The sequence below is a fragment of the Ascaphus truei genome, chromosome 9, assembly GCF_040206685.1.
Source record: "Ascaphus truei isolate aAscTru1 chromosome 9, aAscTru1.hap1, whole genome shotgun sequence".
Classification (NCBI taxonomy): Eukaryota; Metazoa; Chordata; class Amphibia; order Anura; family Ascaphidae; genus Ascaphus; species Ascaphus truei.
Genome location: NC_134491.1, coordinates 20,706,126 through 20,721,294, shown reverse-complemented (window position 1 = coordinate 20,721,294; position 15,169 = coordinate 20,706,126). Strand labels below are relative to the sequence as shown.

Sequence of the window (15,169 nt, the reverse complement as noted above, 5' to 3'; positions counted from 1 at the left end):
GTATCCCCGGCTTGTCCCCGTATCCCCGGCTTGTCCCCGTCTCCCCGGCTTGTCCCCGGCGTGTCCCCGTATCCCCGGCGTGTCCCCGTCTCCCCGGCTTGTCCCCGTCTCCCCGGCGTGTCCCCGTATCCCCGGCATGTCCCCGTATCCCCGGCGTGTCCCCGTATCCCCGGCGTGTCCCCGTATCCCCGGCGTGTCCCCGTATCCCCGGCTTGTCCCCGTATCCCCGGCGTGTCCCCGTATCCCCGGCGTGTCCCCTGTCCCTGTCTCCCCGGCGTGTCCCCGTATCCCCGGCGTGTCCCCGTATCCCCGGCGTGTCCCCGTATCCCCGGCGTGTCCCCGTATCCCCGGCTTGTCCCCGTATCCCCGGCGTGTCCCCGTCTCCCCGGCGTGTCCCCGTATCCCCGGCGTGTCCCCGTATCCCCGGCGTGTCCCGGTATCCCCGGCGTGTCCCCGTATCCCCGGCGTGTCCCCGTATCCCCGGCGTGTCCCCGTATCCCCGGCGTGTCCCCGTATCCCCGGCGTGTCCCCGTATCCCCGGCGTGTCCCCGTATCCCCGGCGTGTCCCCGTATCCCCGGCGTGTCCCCGTATCCCCGGCGTGTCCCCGTATCCCCGGCGTGTCCCCGTATCCCCGGCGTGTCCCCGTATCCCCGGCGTGTCCCCTGTCCCCGTATCCCCGGCGTGTCCCCGTATCCCCGGCGTGTCCCCGTATCCCCGGCGTGTCCCCGTATCCCCGGCGTGTCCCCGTATCCCCGGCGTGTCCCCGTATCCCCGGCGTGTCCCCGTATCCCCGGCGTGTCCCCGTATCCCCGGCGTGTCCCCGTATCCCCGGCGTGTCCCCGTATCCCCGGCTTGTCCCCGTCTCCCCGGCGTGTCCCCGTATCCCCGGCGTGTCCCCGTATCCCCGGCGTGTCCCGGTATCCCCGGCGTGTCCCCGTATCCCCGGCGTGTCCCCGTATCCCCGGCGTGTCCCCGTATCCCCGGCGTGTCCCCGTATCCCCGGCTTGTCCCCGTATCCCCGGCGTGTCCCCGTATCCCCGGCGTGTCCCCGTATCCCCGGCGTGTCCCCGTATCCCCGGCGTGTCCCCGTATCCCCGGCGTGTCCCCGTATCCCCGGCGTGTCCCCGTATCCCCGGCGTGTCCCCTGTCCCCGTATCCCCGGCGTGTCCCCGTATCCCCGGCTTGTCCCCGTATCCCCGGCTTGTCCCCGTCTCCCCGGCTTGTCCCCGGCGTGTCCCCGTATCCCCGGCGTGTCCCCGTCTCCCCGGCTTGTCCCCGTCTCCCCGGCGTGTCCCCGTATCCCCGGCATGTCCCCGTATCCCCGGCGTGTCCCCGTATCCCCGGCGTGTCCCCGTATCCCCGGCGTGTCCCCGTATCCCCGGCGTGTCCCCGTATCCCCGGCGTGTCCCCGTATCCCCGGCGTGTCCCCGTATCCCCGGCTTGTCCCCGTATCCCCGGCGTGTCCCCGTATCCCCGGCGTGTCCCCGTATCCCCGGCGTGTCCCCGTATCCCCGGCGTGTCCCCGTATCCCCGGCGTGTCCCCGTATCCCCGGCGTGTCCCCGTATCCCCGGCTTGTCCCCGTATCCCCGGCGTGTCCCCGTCTCCCCGGCGTGTCCCCGTATCCCCGGCGTGTCCCCGTATCCCCGGCGTGTCCCGGTATCCCCGGCGTGTCCCCGTATCCCCGGCGTGTCCCCGTATCCCCGGCGTGTCCCCGTATCCCCGGCGTGTCCCCGTATCCCCGGCGTGTCCCCGTATCCCCGGCGTGTCCCCGTATCCCCGGCGTGTCCCCGTATCCCCGGCGTGTCCCCGTATCCCCGGCGTGTCCCCGTATCCCCGGCGTGTCCCCGTATCCCCGGCTTGTCCCCGTATCCCCGGCGTGTCCCCGTATCCCCGGCGTGTCCCCGTATCCCCGGCGTGTCCCCGTATCCCCGGCGTGTCCCCGTATCCCCGGCGTGTCCCCGTATCCCCGGCGTGTCCCCTGTCCCCGTATCCCCGGCGTGTCCCCGTATCCCCGGCGTGTCCCCGTATCCCCGGCGTGTCCCCGTATCCCCGGCGTGTCCCCGTATCCCCGGCTTGTCCCCGTCTCCCCGGCTTGTCCCCGTCTCCCCGGCGTGTCCCCGTATCCCCGGCATGTCCCCGTATCCCCGGCGTGTCCCCGTATCCCCGGCGTGTCCCCGTATCCCCGGCTTGTCCCCGTATCCCCGGCTTGTCCCCGTCTCCCCGGCGTGTCCCCGTATCCCCGGCGTGTCCCCGTATCCCCGGCTTGTCCCCGTATCCCCGGCGTGTCCCCGTATCCCCGGCGTGTCCCCGTATCCCCGGCGTGTCCCCGTATCCCCGGCGTGTCCCCTGTCCCCGTATCCCCGGCGTGTCCCCGTATCCCCGGCGTGTCCCCGTATCCCCGGCGTGTCCCCGTCTCCCCGGCGTGTCCCCGTCTCCCCGGCGTGTCCCCGTCTCCCCGGCGTGTCCCCGTCTCCCCGGCGTGTCCCCGTCTCCCCGGCGTGTCCCCGTCTCCCCGGCGTGTCCCCGTCTCCCCGGCGTGTCCCCGTATCCCCGGCGTGTCCCCGTATCCCCGGCGTGTCCCCTGTCCCCGTATCCCTGGCGTGTCCCTATCTCCCCGGCGTGTCCCCGTATCCCCGGCGTGTCCCCTGTCCCCGTATCCCTGGCGTGTCCCTGTCTCCCCGGCGTGTCCCCGTATCCCCGGCGTGTCCCCTGTCCCCGTATCCCCGGCGTGTCCCCGTATCCCCGGCGTGTCCCCGTATCCCCGGCGTGTCCCCGTATCCCCGGCGTTTCCCCGTATCCCCGGCGTGTCCCCGTATCCCCGGCGTGTCCCCGTATCCCCGGCGTGTCCCTTGTCCCCGTATCCCTGGCGTGTCCCTGTCTCCCCGGCGTATCCCCGGCGTGTCACCTGTCCCCGTATCCCCGGCGTGTCCCTGTCTCCCCGGCGTGTCCCCGTATCCCCGGCGTGTCCCTGTCTCCCCGGCGTGTCCCTGTCTCCCCGGCGTGTCCCTGTCTCCCCGGCGTGTCCCTGTCTCCCTGGCGTGTCCCTGTCTCCCCGGCGTGTCCCCGGCGTGTCCCCGTGTCCCCGGCGTGTCCCCGTATCCCCGGCGTGTCCCCTGTCCCTGTCTCCCCGGCGTGTCCCTGTCTCCCCGGCGTGTCCCCGTATCCCCGGCGTGTCCCTGTATCCCCGGCGTGTCCCCGTATCCCCGGCGTGTCACCGTATCCCCGGCGTGTCCCTGTATCCCCGGCGTGTCCCCGTATCCCCGGCGTGTCCCCGTATCCCCGGCGTGTCCCCGTATCCCCGGCGTGTCCCCGTATCCCCGGCGTGTCCCCGTATCCCCGGCTTGTCCCCGTATCCCCGGCTTGTCCCCGTCTCCCCGGCGTGTCCCCTGTCCCCGTATCCCCGGCGTGTCCCCGTATCCCCGGCGTGTCCCCGTATCCCCGGCTTGTCCCCGTCTCCCCGGCTTGTCCCCGTCTCCCCGGCGTGTCCCCGTATCCCCGGCGTGTCCCCGTATCCCCGGCGTGTCCCCGTATCCCCGGCGTGTCCCCGTATCCCCGGCTTGTCCCCGTATCCCCGGCGTGTCCCCGTATCCCCGGCGTGTCCCCGTATCCCCGGCGTGTCCCTTGTCCCCGTATCCCCGGCGTGTCCCCGTATCCCCGGCGTGTCCCCTGTCCCCGTATCCCTGGCGTGTCCCTGTCTCCCCGGCGTGTCCCCGTATCCCCGGCGTGTCCCCTGTCCCCGTATCCCCGGCGTGTCCCCGTATCCCCGGCGTGTCCCCGTATCCCCGGCGTGTCCCCGTATCCCCGGCGTTTCCCCGTATCCCCGGCGTGTCCCCGTATCCCCGGCGTGTCCCCGTATCCCCGGCGTGTCCCTTGTCCCCGTATCCCTGGCGTGTCCCTGTCTCCCCGGCGTATCCCCGGCGTGTCACCTGTCCCCGTATCCCCGGCGTGTCCCTGTCTCCCCGGCGTGTCCCCGTATCCCCGGCGTGTCCCTGTCTCCCCGGCGTGTCCCTGTCTCCCCGGCGTGTCCCTGTCTCCCCGGCGTGTCCCTGTCTCCCTGGCGTGTCCCTGTCTCCCCGGCGTGTCCCCGGCGTGTCCCCGTGTCCCCGGCGTATCCCCGGCGTGTCCCCTGTCCCTGTCTCCCCGGCGTGTCCCTGTCTCCCCGGCGTGTCCCCGTGTCCCCGTGTCCCCGGTGTGTCCCCGTATCCCCGGCGTGTCCCCGTATCCCCGGCGTGTCCCCGTATCCCCGGCGTGTCCCCGTATCCCCGGCGTGTCCCCGTATCCCCGGCGTGTCCCCGTATCCCCGGCGTGTCCCCGTATCCCCGGCGTGTCCCCGTATCCCCGGCGTGTCCCCGTATCCCCGGCTTGTCCCCGTATCCCCGGCTTGTCCCCGTATCCCCGGCTTGTCCCCGTCTCCCCGGCTTGTCCCCGTCTCCCCGGCGTGTCCCCGTATCCCCGGCGTGTCCCCGTATCCCCGGCGTGTCCCCGTATCCCCGGCGTGTCCCCGTATCCCCGGCTTGTCCCCGTATCCCCGGCGTGTCCCCGTATCCCCGGCGTGTCCCCGTATCCCCGGCGTGTCCCTTGTCCCCGTATCCCCGGCGTGTCCCCGTATCCCCGGCGTGTCACCTGTCCCCGTATCCCTGGCGTGTCCCTGTCTCCCCGGCGTGTCCCCGTATCCCCGGCGTGTCCCTGTCTCCCCGGCGTGTCCCTGTCTCCCCGGCGTGTCCCTGTCTCCCCGGCGTGTCCCTGTCTCCCCGGCGTGTCCCCTGTCCCTGTCTCCCTGGCGTGTCCCTGTCTCCCCGCTGTGTCCCCGGCGTGTCCCCGGCGTGTCCCCGTGTCCCCGGCGTGTCCCCGTATCCCCGGCGTGTCCCCTGTCCCTGTCTCCCCGGCGTGTCCCTGTCTCCCCGGCGTGTCCCCGTATCCCCGGCGTGTCCCCGTATCCCCGGCGTGTCCCCGTATCCCCGGCTTGTCCCCGTATCCCCGGCGTGTCCCCGTATCCCCGGCGTGTCCCCGTATCCCCGGCGTGTCCCCGTATCCCCGGCGTGTCCCCGTATCCCCGGCGTGTCCCCGTATCCCCGGCGTGTCCCCGTATCCCCGGCGTGTCCCCGTCTCCCCGGCGTGTCCCTGTCTCCCCGGCGTGTCCCTGTCTCCCCGGCGTGTCCCCGTATCCCCGGCGTGTCCCTGTCTCCCCGGCTTGTCCCCGTATCCCCGGCGTGTCCCTGTCTCCCCGGCGTGTCCCTGTCTCCCCGGCGTGTCCCTGTCTCCCCGGCGTGTCCCTGTCTCCCCGGCGTGTCCCCTGTCCCTGTCTCCCTGGCGTGTCCCTGTCTCCCCGCTGTGTCCCCGGCGTGTCCCCGGCGTGTCCCCGTGTCCCCGGCGTGTCCCCGTATCCCCGGCGTGTCCCCTGTCCCTGTCTCCCCGGCGTGTCCCTGTCTCCCCGGCGTGTCCCCGTATCCCCGGCGTGTCCCCGTATCCCCGGCGTGTCCCCGTATCCCCGGCGTGTCCCCGTATCCCCGGCGTGTCCCCGTATCCCCGGCGTGTCCCCGTATCCCCGGCGTGTCCCCGTATCCCCGGCGTGTCCCCGTATCCCCGGCTTGTCCCCGTCTCCCCGGCGTGTCCCCGTGTCCCCGGCGTGTCCCCGGCGTGTCCCCGGCGTGTCCCCTGTCCTTGCTCTGACGCCGCTGTCGTTGCTTGCAGGTGCAGACACACCTGGAGAACCCGACTTCCTATCACCTGAAGCAATCCCGGGACCGGAAGGTTCGCGATTTCTTGTCTGACACCTACGGGAACAAGTTTGCGTCCCACCTCAGCCCCCACAGACTGTCCCCGAAGCCCCCACCCGGCCCCCAATCTCCTGCTCACCGTGCCGCTCGCCTTTCCTCATCCGCGGGCAACAGCGCCCCCAACAGCCCCATGTCCAGAATGAACCTTTGTGCTAGCACAGAAAGAGAGGTGAGAGGCTCTTCCCTGTGTGCCCGGGCACAGACCCCGGCCCTGTGTGCCCGGGCACAGACCCCGGCCCTGTGTGCCCGGGCACAGACCCCGGCCCTGTGTGCCCGGGCACAGACCCCGGCCCTGTGTGCCCGGGCACAGACCCCGGCCCCGTGTGCCCGGGCACAGACCCCGGCCCCGTGTGCCCGGGCACAGACCCCGGTCCTGTGTGCCCGGGCACAGACCCCGGCCCTGTGTGCCCGGGCACAGACCCCGGTCCTGTGTGCCCGGGCACAGACCCCGGCCCTGTGTGACCGGGCACAGACCCCGGCCCTGCGTGCCCGAGCACAGACCCCGGCCCCGTGTGTCCACCCCGGCCCCGTGTGTCCGGTCACAGACCCCGGCCCCGTGTGCCCGGGCACAGACCCCGGCCCCGCGTGCCCGGGCACAGACCCCGGCCCTGCGTGCCCGGGCACAGACCCCGGCCCTGCGTGCCCGGGCACAGACCCCGGCCCTGCGTGCCCGGGCACAGACCCCAGCCCTGCGTGCCCGGGCACAGACCCCGGCCCTGCGTGCCCGAGCACAGACCCCGGCCCCGTGTGTCCACCCCGGCCCCGTGTGTCCGGTCACAGACCCCGGCCCCGTGTGCCCGGGCACAGACCCCGGCCCTGCGTGCCCGGGCACAGACCCCGGCCCTGCGTGCCCGGGCACAGACCCCGGCCCTGCGTGCCCGGGCACAGACCCCGGCCCTGCGTGCCCGGGCACAGACCCCGGCCCTGCGTGCCCGGTCACAGACCCCGGCCCTGCGTGTCCGGTCACAGACCCCGGCCCTGCGTGCCCGGGCACAGACCCCAGCCCTGCGTGCCCGGGCACAGACCCCGGCCCTGCGTGCCCGAGCACAGACCCCGGCCCCGTGTGTCCACCCCGGCCCCGTGTGTCCGGTCACAGACCCCGGCCCCGTGTGCCCGGGCACAGACCCCGGCCCCGCGTGCCCGGGCACAGACCCCGGCCCCGCGTGCCCGGTCACAGACCCCGGCCCCGCGTGCCCGGGCACAGACCCCGGCCCTGCGTGCCCGGGCACAGACCCCGGCCCTGCGTGCCCGGGCACAGACCCCGGCCCTGCGTGCCCGGGCACAGACCCCGGCCCTGCGTGCCCGGGCACAGACCCCGGCCCTGCATGCCCGGGCACAGACCCCGGCCCTGTGTGTCTGGTACAGCAATAGAGGAAGAACGGGCACAAGGTGACCTGAAAGGGGCCCAGGTTGGCACTGATCTTTTGCCAGGGTACAGCAGGAGAGGGGCATGGAGAATGTGCGGGGGTTATAACTTATAATAACGGGATCACTGCTGCTCTCTCACTGCTGCTCTCTGGTAGATGGACGATGTCATCGATAACATCATGAGCCTGGATGACATGTTCGGGTACACAGAGCCTGCAATCTCCATGCCAAACACGGTGCGTGTGCTTGTATGTATATGTGTGTCTGTGCAAGGAGTTGTGTGCAGCTAATTGTGTGTGTGTATGTATTGAGTATGTTCGTAAATATATATTTGTGTGCATAAAAGTAACTATGTGTATGCAGTGAGTGGTGTCTCTCACTCTCTGACTCATGCTCTGTCTCTCTTCCTCCCTCTTGCGCTCGCTCTCTCACTAGTGCTTTGTGTCTCGCTCACTCACTCACCTTCTCTCTGCCCTTCTGCAGCTGCCGTTTTCCAGCAGTCACTTGGGACTGTACAGTGACAACCCGCGTCTCACTGACTCAGTCGTTGGAGTCACCAGCAACTCGTGTCCTGCGGACCTGGCCATCAAGAGAGAACTGTCAGGTCAGGAGCTAAGACCTGTGCACTCTCTGCCTGCGCTCTCTGCCTGCGCTCTCTGCCTGCGCTCTCTGCCTTCTGCCTACACTCTCTGCTCCCTGTGCCTGCATGCGCTCTGCCTGCGCGCGCTCTGCCTGCGCTCTCTGCCTGCGCTCTCTGCCTGCGCTCTCTGCCTGCGCTCTCTGCCTTCTGCCTACACTCTCTGCTCCCTGTGCCTGCATGCGCTCTGCCTGCGCGCGCTCTGCCTGCGCTCTCTGCCTGCGCTCTCTGCCTGTGCTCTCTGCCTGCGCTCTCTGCCTGCGCTCTCTGCCTGCGCTCTCTGCCTGCGCTCTCTGCCTGCGCTCTCTGCCTGTGCTCTCTGCCTGTGCTCTCTGCCTGCGCTCTCTGCCTGCGCTCTCTGCCTGTGCTCTCTGCCTGTGCTCTCTGCCTGCGCTCTCTGCCTTCTGCCTACACTCTCTGCTCCCTGTGCCTGCGTGCGCTCTGCCTGCACGCGCTCTGCCTGCACGCTCTCTGCCTTCTGCCTGCGCTCTCTCTCTGCCTGTTGCTGGTGTGCTGTGCTATTGCGCTGTACCGTTTGTCTGTGCGCTCTACCTGCTGTCTGTGCGCTCTACTTGCTGCCTGCACGCTCTCTGCCTGCTGTCTGTGCGCTGTGCCCGCTCTCTGTGCTCTTACCGCTCTCTGTGCTCTTCCCGCTGTGTGTGCTGTGCCCACTGTGTGCGCTGTGCCCGCTCTCTGCATCTGCCCACTGTGTGCGCTGTGCCTGCTTTCTGTGCCTGCTTTCTGCGCTTTGCCCACTGTGCTCTCTGTGCCCGCTCCCTGTGCCCACTGCACAGTGCTCACTGTCTGCACTGTGCCCGCTGTGTGTGCTGTGCCAGTTCTCTGTGCCCGCTCTCTGCGCTGTGCCTGCTGCCTGTATGCTGTGCCTTCTGTCTGTGCCCCGCACTCACCCTGTCTGCGCCTTGTCCGCAGATGCAGAGAACCGCGCCTTGGTGCGGGAACGCCAGAAGAAGGACACGCACAACATGAGTAAGCCACTTGGGCACATGGGCACCTGTCATCGTGGTGCCCACCCTCCCCATCCTGGACACCCTGCCAGTCTCTGCTTCTTGGTGTCGCTCTTGACTGCTGTCCCTTAGTGTCACCTCTACCTCTTTCTGTGTCTTTCAGTTGAGAGAAGGAGAAGATTTAACATCAACGACCGTATTAAGGAGCTGGGGGCTTTGATCCCAAAAACGAATGACCTGTAAGTGTCTGAATACACTGGCAGCCCAGTGTAACACAGACAGGGGCGGGCTGGCCAGGGGGGCAATGGGGAAATCGCCTCTCGGGACAGTCAGAATGAAACAATTCGGGCCGGTAGCTGTCGGTGTGTATGGTGCATGTATCTGGTGTGTGTGCGTCTGTATATATGGTGCATGTATCTGGTGTATGTGCGTCTGTGTGTATGGTGCATGTATCTGGTGTATGTGCGTCTGTATATATGGTGCATGTATCTGGTGTATGTGCGTCTGTATATATGGTGCATGTATCTGGTGTATGTGCGTCTGTGTGTATGGTGCATGTATCTGGTGTATGTGCGTCTGTATATATGGTGCATGTATCTGGTGTATGTGCGTCTGTATATATGGTGCATGTATCTGGTGTATGTGCGTCTGTATATATGGTGTGTGTATGGTGCATATATCTGGTGTATGTGCGTCTGTATATATGGTGCATGTATCTGGTGTGTGTGCGTCTGTATATATGGTGCATGTATCTGGTGTATGTGCGTCTGTATATATGGTGCATGTATCTGGTGTATGTGCGTCTGTATATATGGTGCATGTATCTGGTGTATGTGCGTCTGTATATATGGTGCATGTATCTGGTGTATGTGCGTCTGTATATATGGTGTGTGTATGGTGCATATATCTGGTGTATGTGCGTCTGTATATATGGTGCATGTATCTGGTGTGTGTGTATGGTGCATGTATCTGGTGTATGTGCGTCTGTATATATGGTGCATGTATCTGGTGTATGTGCGTCTGTATATATGGTGTGTGTATGGTGCATATATCTGGTGTATGTGCGTCTGTATATATGGTGCATGTATCTGGTGTGTGTGTATGGTGCATATATCTGGTGTATGTGCGTCTGTGTGTATGGTGCATGTATCTGGTGTATGTGCGTCTGTATATATGGTGCATGTATCTGGTGTATGTGCGTCTGTATATATGGTGTGTGTATGGTGCATATATCTGGTGTATGTGCGTCTGTATATATGGTGCATGTATCTGGTGTGTGTGTATGGTGCATGTATCTGGTGTATGTGCGTCTGTATATATGGTGCATGTATCTGGTGTATGTGCGTCTGTATATATGGTGTGTGTATGGTGCATATATCTGGTGTATGTGCGTCTGTATATATGGTGCATGTATCTGGTGTGTGTGTATGGTGCATATATCTGGTGTATGTGCGTCTGTGTGTATGGTGCATGTATCTGGTGTATGTGCGTCTGTGTGTAATGTGCGTCTGTGTGTATGTCACGATGGACGCACTTATTAACAAATTTATATTTCGTGGATCCCGATTGAGCAGAACAGGTTGAGCAAAATAAACTGAGATTTATTCCCTTGATAGGCAAACACACGACAACTGCAGAATACACTTAATAATTACACTTACTGGTATAGGAACAGGGGATAATGTCCAGAAAGGTGCAAAGCACCAGAAGATTGTCTTTTAAAATGTAGTCCTTTTGCAAGGGCATAAATTGCCAGCCCAATCCTTCTGTGAATGTGCAAAGTCTTAATCAGATAACCCCCAGCAATCACAGTGTCCTAACGCAGAGTTTTGTCCTTGGTTCCGATGTAATAAGACTCTTTGCGTTCCAGGAATGTGCTGCCGCTCTTATCCGCTATTAGAAGCGTGTTGGAAATCCTCTCACATGGTATTTTGAAAAACGAAAGACAATGGGGATAGCCTGGGTGGCATGTATATAGAGTTTGAAAGCCTATCTCCAACATACTCACCCAATCCCCCTCGTGGGAATTTTCTCATTCCCCAATACCCTACTTGCCCACAGTTTGGAGAGTAGGCACCCTAGGGATTTCCTGTTACATAGTTACATAGTTACATAGTTGATGAGGTTGAAAAAAAGACATAGGTCCATCATGTTCAACCTATGCTAAATTTAGACAACAGATACTTTATCCTATATCTATGCTTACTTATTGATCCAGAGGAAGGCAAACAAAAAACCCCATTAAGGGGAAAAATGAATTCCTTTCTGACTCCAAGAATTGGCAATCGTATTAATCCCTGGATCTGTTCACACAGAGTCTGTGCGACAACGCCACCTTGGCTACTTAGCATAGGTGCACTCCCCTCTTTACCTGGCCTCTATCAGGCTGGAAGGGAAACTCGGGGTGAGCTAGCCCAGATGGGTCAACAGGATTTCCTATTTAGCATCCATCTGGCCAATTCACACCCACCTGACTCTGGGTCTTTGATATGCAACACTTTCAGAGACTCACAGGCATGGGCCCAGCATGTTACCTTTGAAGCTTGCATAGGAAAGTGACCCAGCTCATAGGTGTCAAAACATTTGGTTCTTGTGTGCATTTTAATGACAGGAGAAAAAACAACTTCATCCTGCAAAATGGGGACAACAAGGGACAGAGGGAAAAATAAGACATGTACAGTGCATGAAAAATTAACCCCTTCATCCCCAATACGAAATAGGGGTAAGCAGCTGAGCACACTGCCTTTTTATTAATGCGCTGATTACGCCCATTTGCGCCACAGTGTATGGTGCATGTATCTGGTGTATGTGCGTCTGTGTGTATGGTGCATGTATCTGGTGTATGGTGCATGTATCTGGTGTATGTGCGTCTATATGTAAGGTGTGTGTGTGTGTGTATGGTGCATGTAGCTATTGTGCGTGCGTCTGTGTATTGTGTGTGTATGTGCGTCTATGTATGGTGTGGGTGTGTGCCGTGCGGTTCTTAAGCCAGTTTGTGGGCGTTGCCCTCCAGGCTAAAATTTGCCAGCCCCTGGACACAGACCCAAAGACCTGTGGGACTCGGAGCCTGTCCCTCCTATCACAGGAGGGTGACACAGGGAGGGTGCTGGGTGCAGGATGATGGTGAGGAGGTGGTGAGTACAGTCACATTTCTCTCCCACCAACAGCAGTGACAGCCGCTGGAATAAAGGCACCATCCTGAGGGCGTCCGTGGAATACATCCGGCACATGCAGAAGGATCAGCAGAGGAGCCGCGACCTGGAGACGCACTCAAAGCAGCTGGAGCTCAGCAACAAGCAGCTGTGGCTGAGGATCCAGGTGACACCTCCCGGCGCAACACGCCCGGCGCGTCTCACCATGGCATGTTAGACAAGAGCTGCATGTCACACACACGCCATGCAGCGCATGCGACAGAGCGTAACGTATTCATGCACGGCACACCCTTGTGTCTATACGCGTTACACGTACCACACGCACCTCTCCTCTCTTCCCCGGATCCCTCCCTCCCCCAGTTCTAAATGTCTCTAACCCTGCCTCTCCCCTTCTTACAGGAGCTGGAGATGCAAGCTCGGGTACACGGCCTCACCCCGTCCTCCCCTCGGGCTCTGAGCCCTGCCGATCCCATCAAACAGGAGCCAGCCCCTGGTCCAGGGTGCCAGCAGCAGCTCACAGCTCCACCGCAAACCCCCTACCACCAGCAGCTGGATTTCCCCCCAGACCTGGGTTACCCGGGCAGCACCTGCCAAGACTCCTCCTTCCCTGCACTGTCCAGGACGGAGCTGGACCTCATGCTGATGGAAGATGCTATGCTGGCCTCGGACCCCATGATGACCTGTGACCCCCTGATGTCCACCCTCTCCCCTGACACCTCCAAGGCCAGCAGCCGGCGGAGCAGTTTCAGCATAGACGATGTGGATGGGCTGTGACCCCGTTGGGGAGAGAAGCTCGGACCCCTATGTGACCCGACGAGGGAGGGGAGCCGCACACTGCCTTATCTATAGGACAGTATGGAGAACTACAGATACACGCAGCTGTTCATATACACACACGGATATATGTACACTGCACGACACACACGGATATATGTACACTGCACGACACACACGGATATATTCGCACTGTATGGTATCCTGAGTTATAAACAAACACACAAAGAGACAGACATATCTACCCTGTGGGATGTACACACACACACACACACACACACACACACTTCAAATCTACACAAACAGACAAACATTGATGACACACAAACATGGATTAACACACCCCCCTGGGGGGTGTAAGTGGCACACGCAGACAGACATCTGCACACGGAGACAGTCACGCACAGCTCTGTCACTGCCTCTAACTCCCCTGGGACACAACTCGAGGGAAATTTGCCAAGATCCCAAAGTGCCTCTTCCTGTGCTGACAGGGCGGACGTGTGTGCGTGCGTGCGTGCGTGTGTTTGCGTGTGTTTGCGTGCGTGTGTGTGTGTGTCAGTCACACTGTGTGTGAGACAGTGTTTGTTAGTTGGTGACTGTATGTTACTGTGTGTGTGTGTGTGTGTGTGTCTGCATGTAGCTGCGTGATTGGGTCTTTGTGTGGGTCTACATGTAGGTGTGTTCATATGATCCTGTGAGTGTGACTGCAAGATGATGTGTGCGTGTGCGTGTGCGTTTTCTGCCCCTCTCCCCCTAAAGCCTTGTTTGTCCTGGATGGTAAGTACCCCGCCTGAGCTTCACACGCCGTTGTTACTGTGCAACAATATGAGAAGACGACTCTGCGCCTCAGGGATACACCGACACTTTTTCACTGTTTCCAAACCACTTTTTGGACAGGACCAGTGCGTTACTTACAGCTGGGACTGGGACTGTGTAACTGCTGGAAACCCCAGGTGCCTTATTGCCTCTGCCGGACTGCTCAATTCACTGCGTCGTATCCACCGAAGTGTCAGATTTTCACTGAATGATGTGTAATTTGGCACTCAGGAGCTGGGGTGGGGGGATGCTTCTACCTGCTATATTAACCCCTTGCTCCACAATGTGGTACAGGCCCCTCTGGTACTGAAGGTGTTAAATATGCCAACACAAAACCCCTGTATAGAAGAAGTTCTCTAGAGACCAGGTCAGAATATTCCGCTGTCCTGCGTATTAAATCATGGTTGATGTGCCTCTCTTCTGTAAGCAGAAACACTTGACGGCTTGAAGTGTGTGGTCATACACAGTACAGATCTAGACTGCAGCAGCTTTATATTTACTGGGCTCCTAATCACCAAAATGCAGATCAACTCGGTACTCTTGTATAACGCGACCTCTTAATTTTCAGGGGGCTCGTTAGATTCTTAGTGTTGCAACTGGGATCTTTAAATTACCTCCCTGGATCAACTGCAGGAGATGAAATGTTCTATAATGTACACTGAAGGTAACCCAACTCCTGAGTGCCTGTTGCATACACTGTCCCCAATTGTTTGCCTCCTGTATGGGGTATCACCTGTTGAGGGAATGGGGGGGGGGGGGGGGGAAGCTGCACTTCTCAGGAGCTGTGACTCCAAACTCTTTGTCATTGTCTTGATTCAATTACTTATGTAGTTTTATATCTATGTATAAGAGGAATGAACTGGAGCCTGCTCTATATATACACATATATATATATATACATACAGTCTATTTATATACTGCCCCTGCTGCCTCTTATCATTCACTTCCAACAGGGAACACAAGAGGGCGCTGGTGTTATATAAAATTGCAGAGAACAGAAGACGTGCAGAAGACGGAAAGCCACCTGGGAACCCGTGATTTAAGGACGGTGACATGTTTGAGTTAAAGGGTTAGTCCCATCTGGGACCAAAGTGGCTTAACGACAGTGACATCTTTAATGGGTTCAAGGATTTAATGGCCGACGTGTTTAATGGGTTAAATGGTCATTCCCATTGGGGGCACAGTGACCTGATGACCGTGACGTGTTTAATGGGTTAAATAGTTATTCGCACCTGGGACCAAAGTGATACTAATGACAGAGACGTGATGAATACATTGAAGGGTCAGTCCCACTAGGGACCCAAGTGTTCTAATGACATTGACGTGTTTAAGGGGTAACGGGTCAGTCCCAATGTGGACCAAAGTGATGCAATGACCGACATGTTTGACCAACAAGTATAAATATTTTTGCAGGTGTTTTGAAGTCTAAAATTAGGAGCTAGTGATGAACAATCTTGTTTTCTCCTCGTTAGCAAGGTAATTAAAATTATTCAGGCACCACCCTGCCAGTGACATACATACATGTGTATAGATCAGGAGTAGCCAACACCAGTCCTCAAGAGCTACCAACAGGTCAGGTTTTAAGGATATCCCAGCTTCAGCACAGGTGGCTCAATCAGTCCCAGCTTTAGAACAGGAGGCCCCATCTGTGCCAGCTTCAGAACAGGTAGCTCAATCA

At 61.1% G+C, this 15,169-nt stretch overlaps 1 protein-coding gene across 1 annotated transcript in view; it reads left to right on the top strand.

Annotated features, from left to right (window-relative positions):
- The window catches only part of TFEB (transcription factor EB), a 16,267-nt gene extending 1,854 nt beyond the window's left edge, over positions 1-14,413 (top strand). Inside the window, exons 3-9 of the mRNA XM_075615380.1 lie at positions 5,694-5,948; positions 7,303-7,383; positions 7,631-7,751; positions 8,715-8,771; positions 8,913-8,988; positions 11,917-12,067; positions 12,301-14,413. Coding sequence (XP_075471495.1) covers positions 5,694-5,948; positions 7,303-7,383; positions 7,631-7,751; positions 8,715-8,771; positions 8,913-8,988; positions 11,917-12,067; positions 12,301-12,675 — 1,116 coding nt within the window. The 3' untranslated portion in view covers positions 12,676-14,413. The remainder of the gene's footprint in view (positions 1-5,693; positions 5,949-7,302; positions 7,384-7,630; positions 7,752-8,714; positions 8,772-8,912; positions 8,989-11,916; positions 12,068-12,300) is intronic.
- The last annotated feature ends 756 nt before the right edge of the window (positions 14,414-15,169 follow it).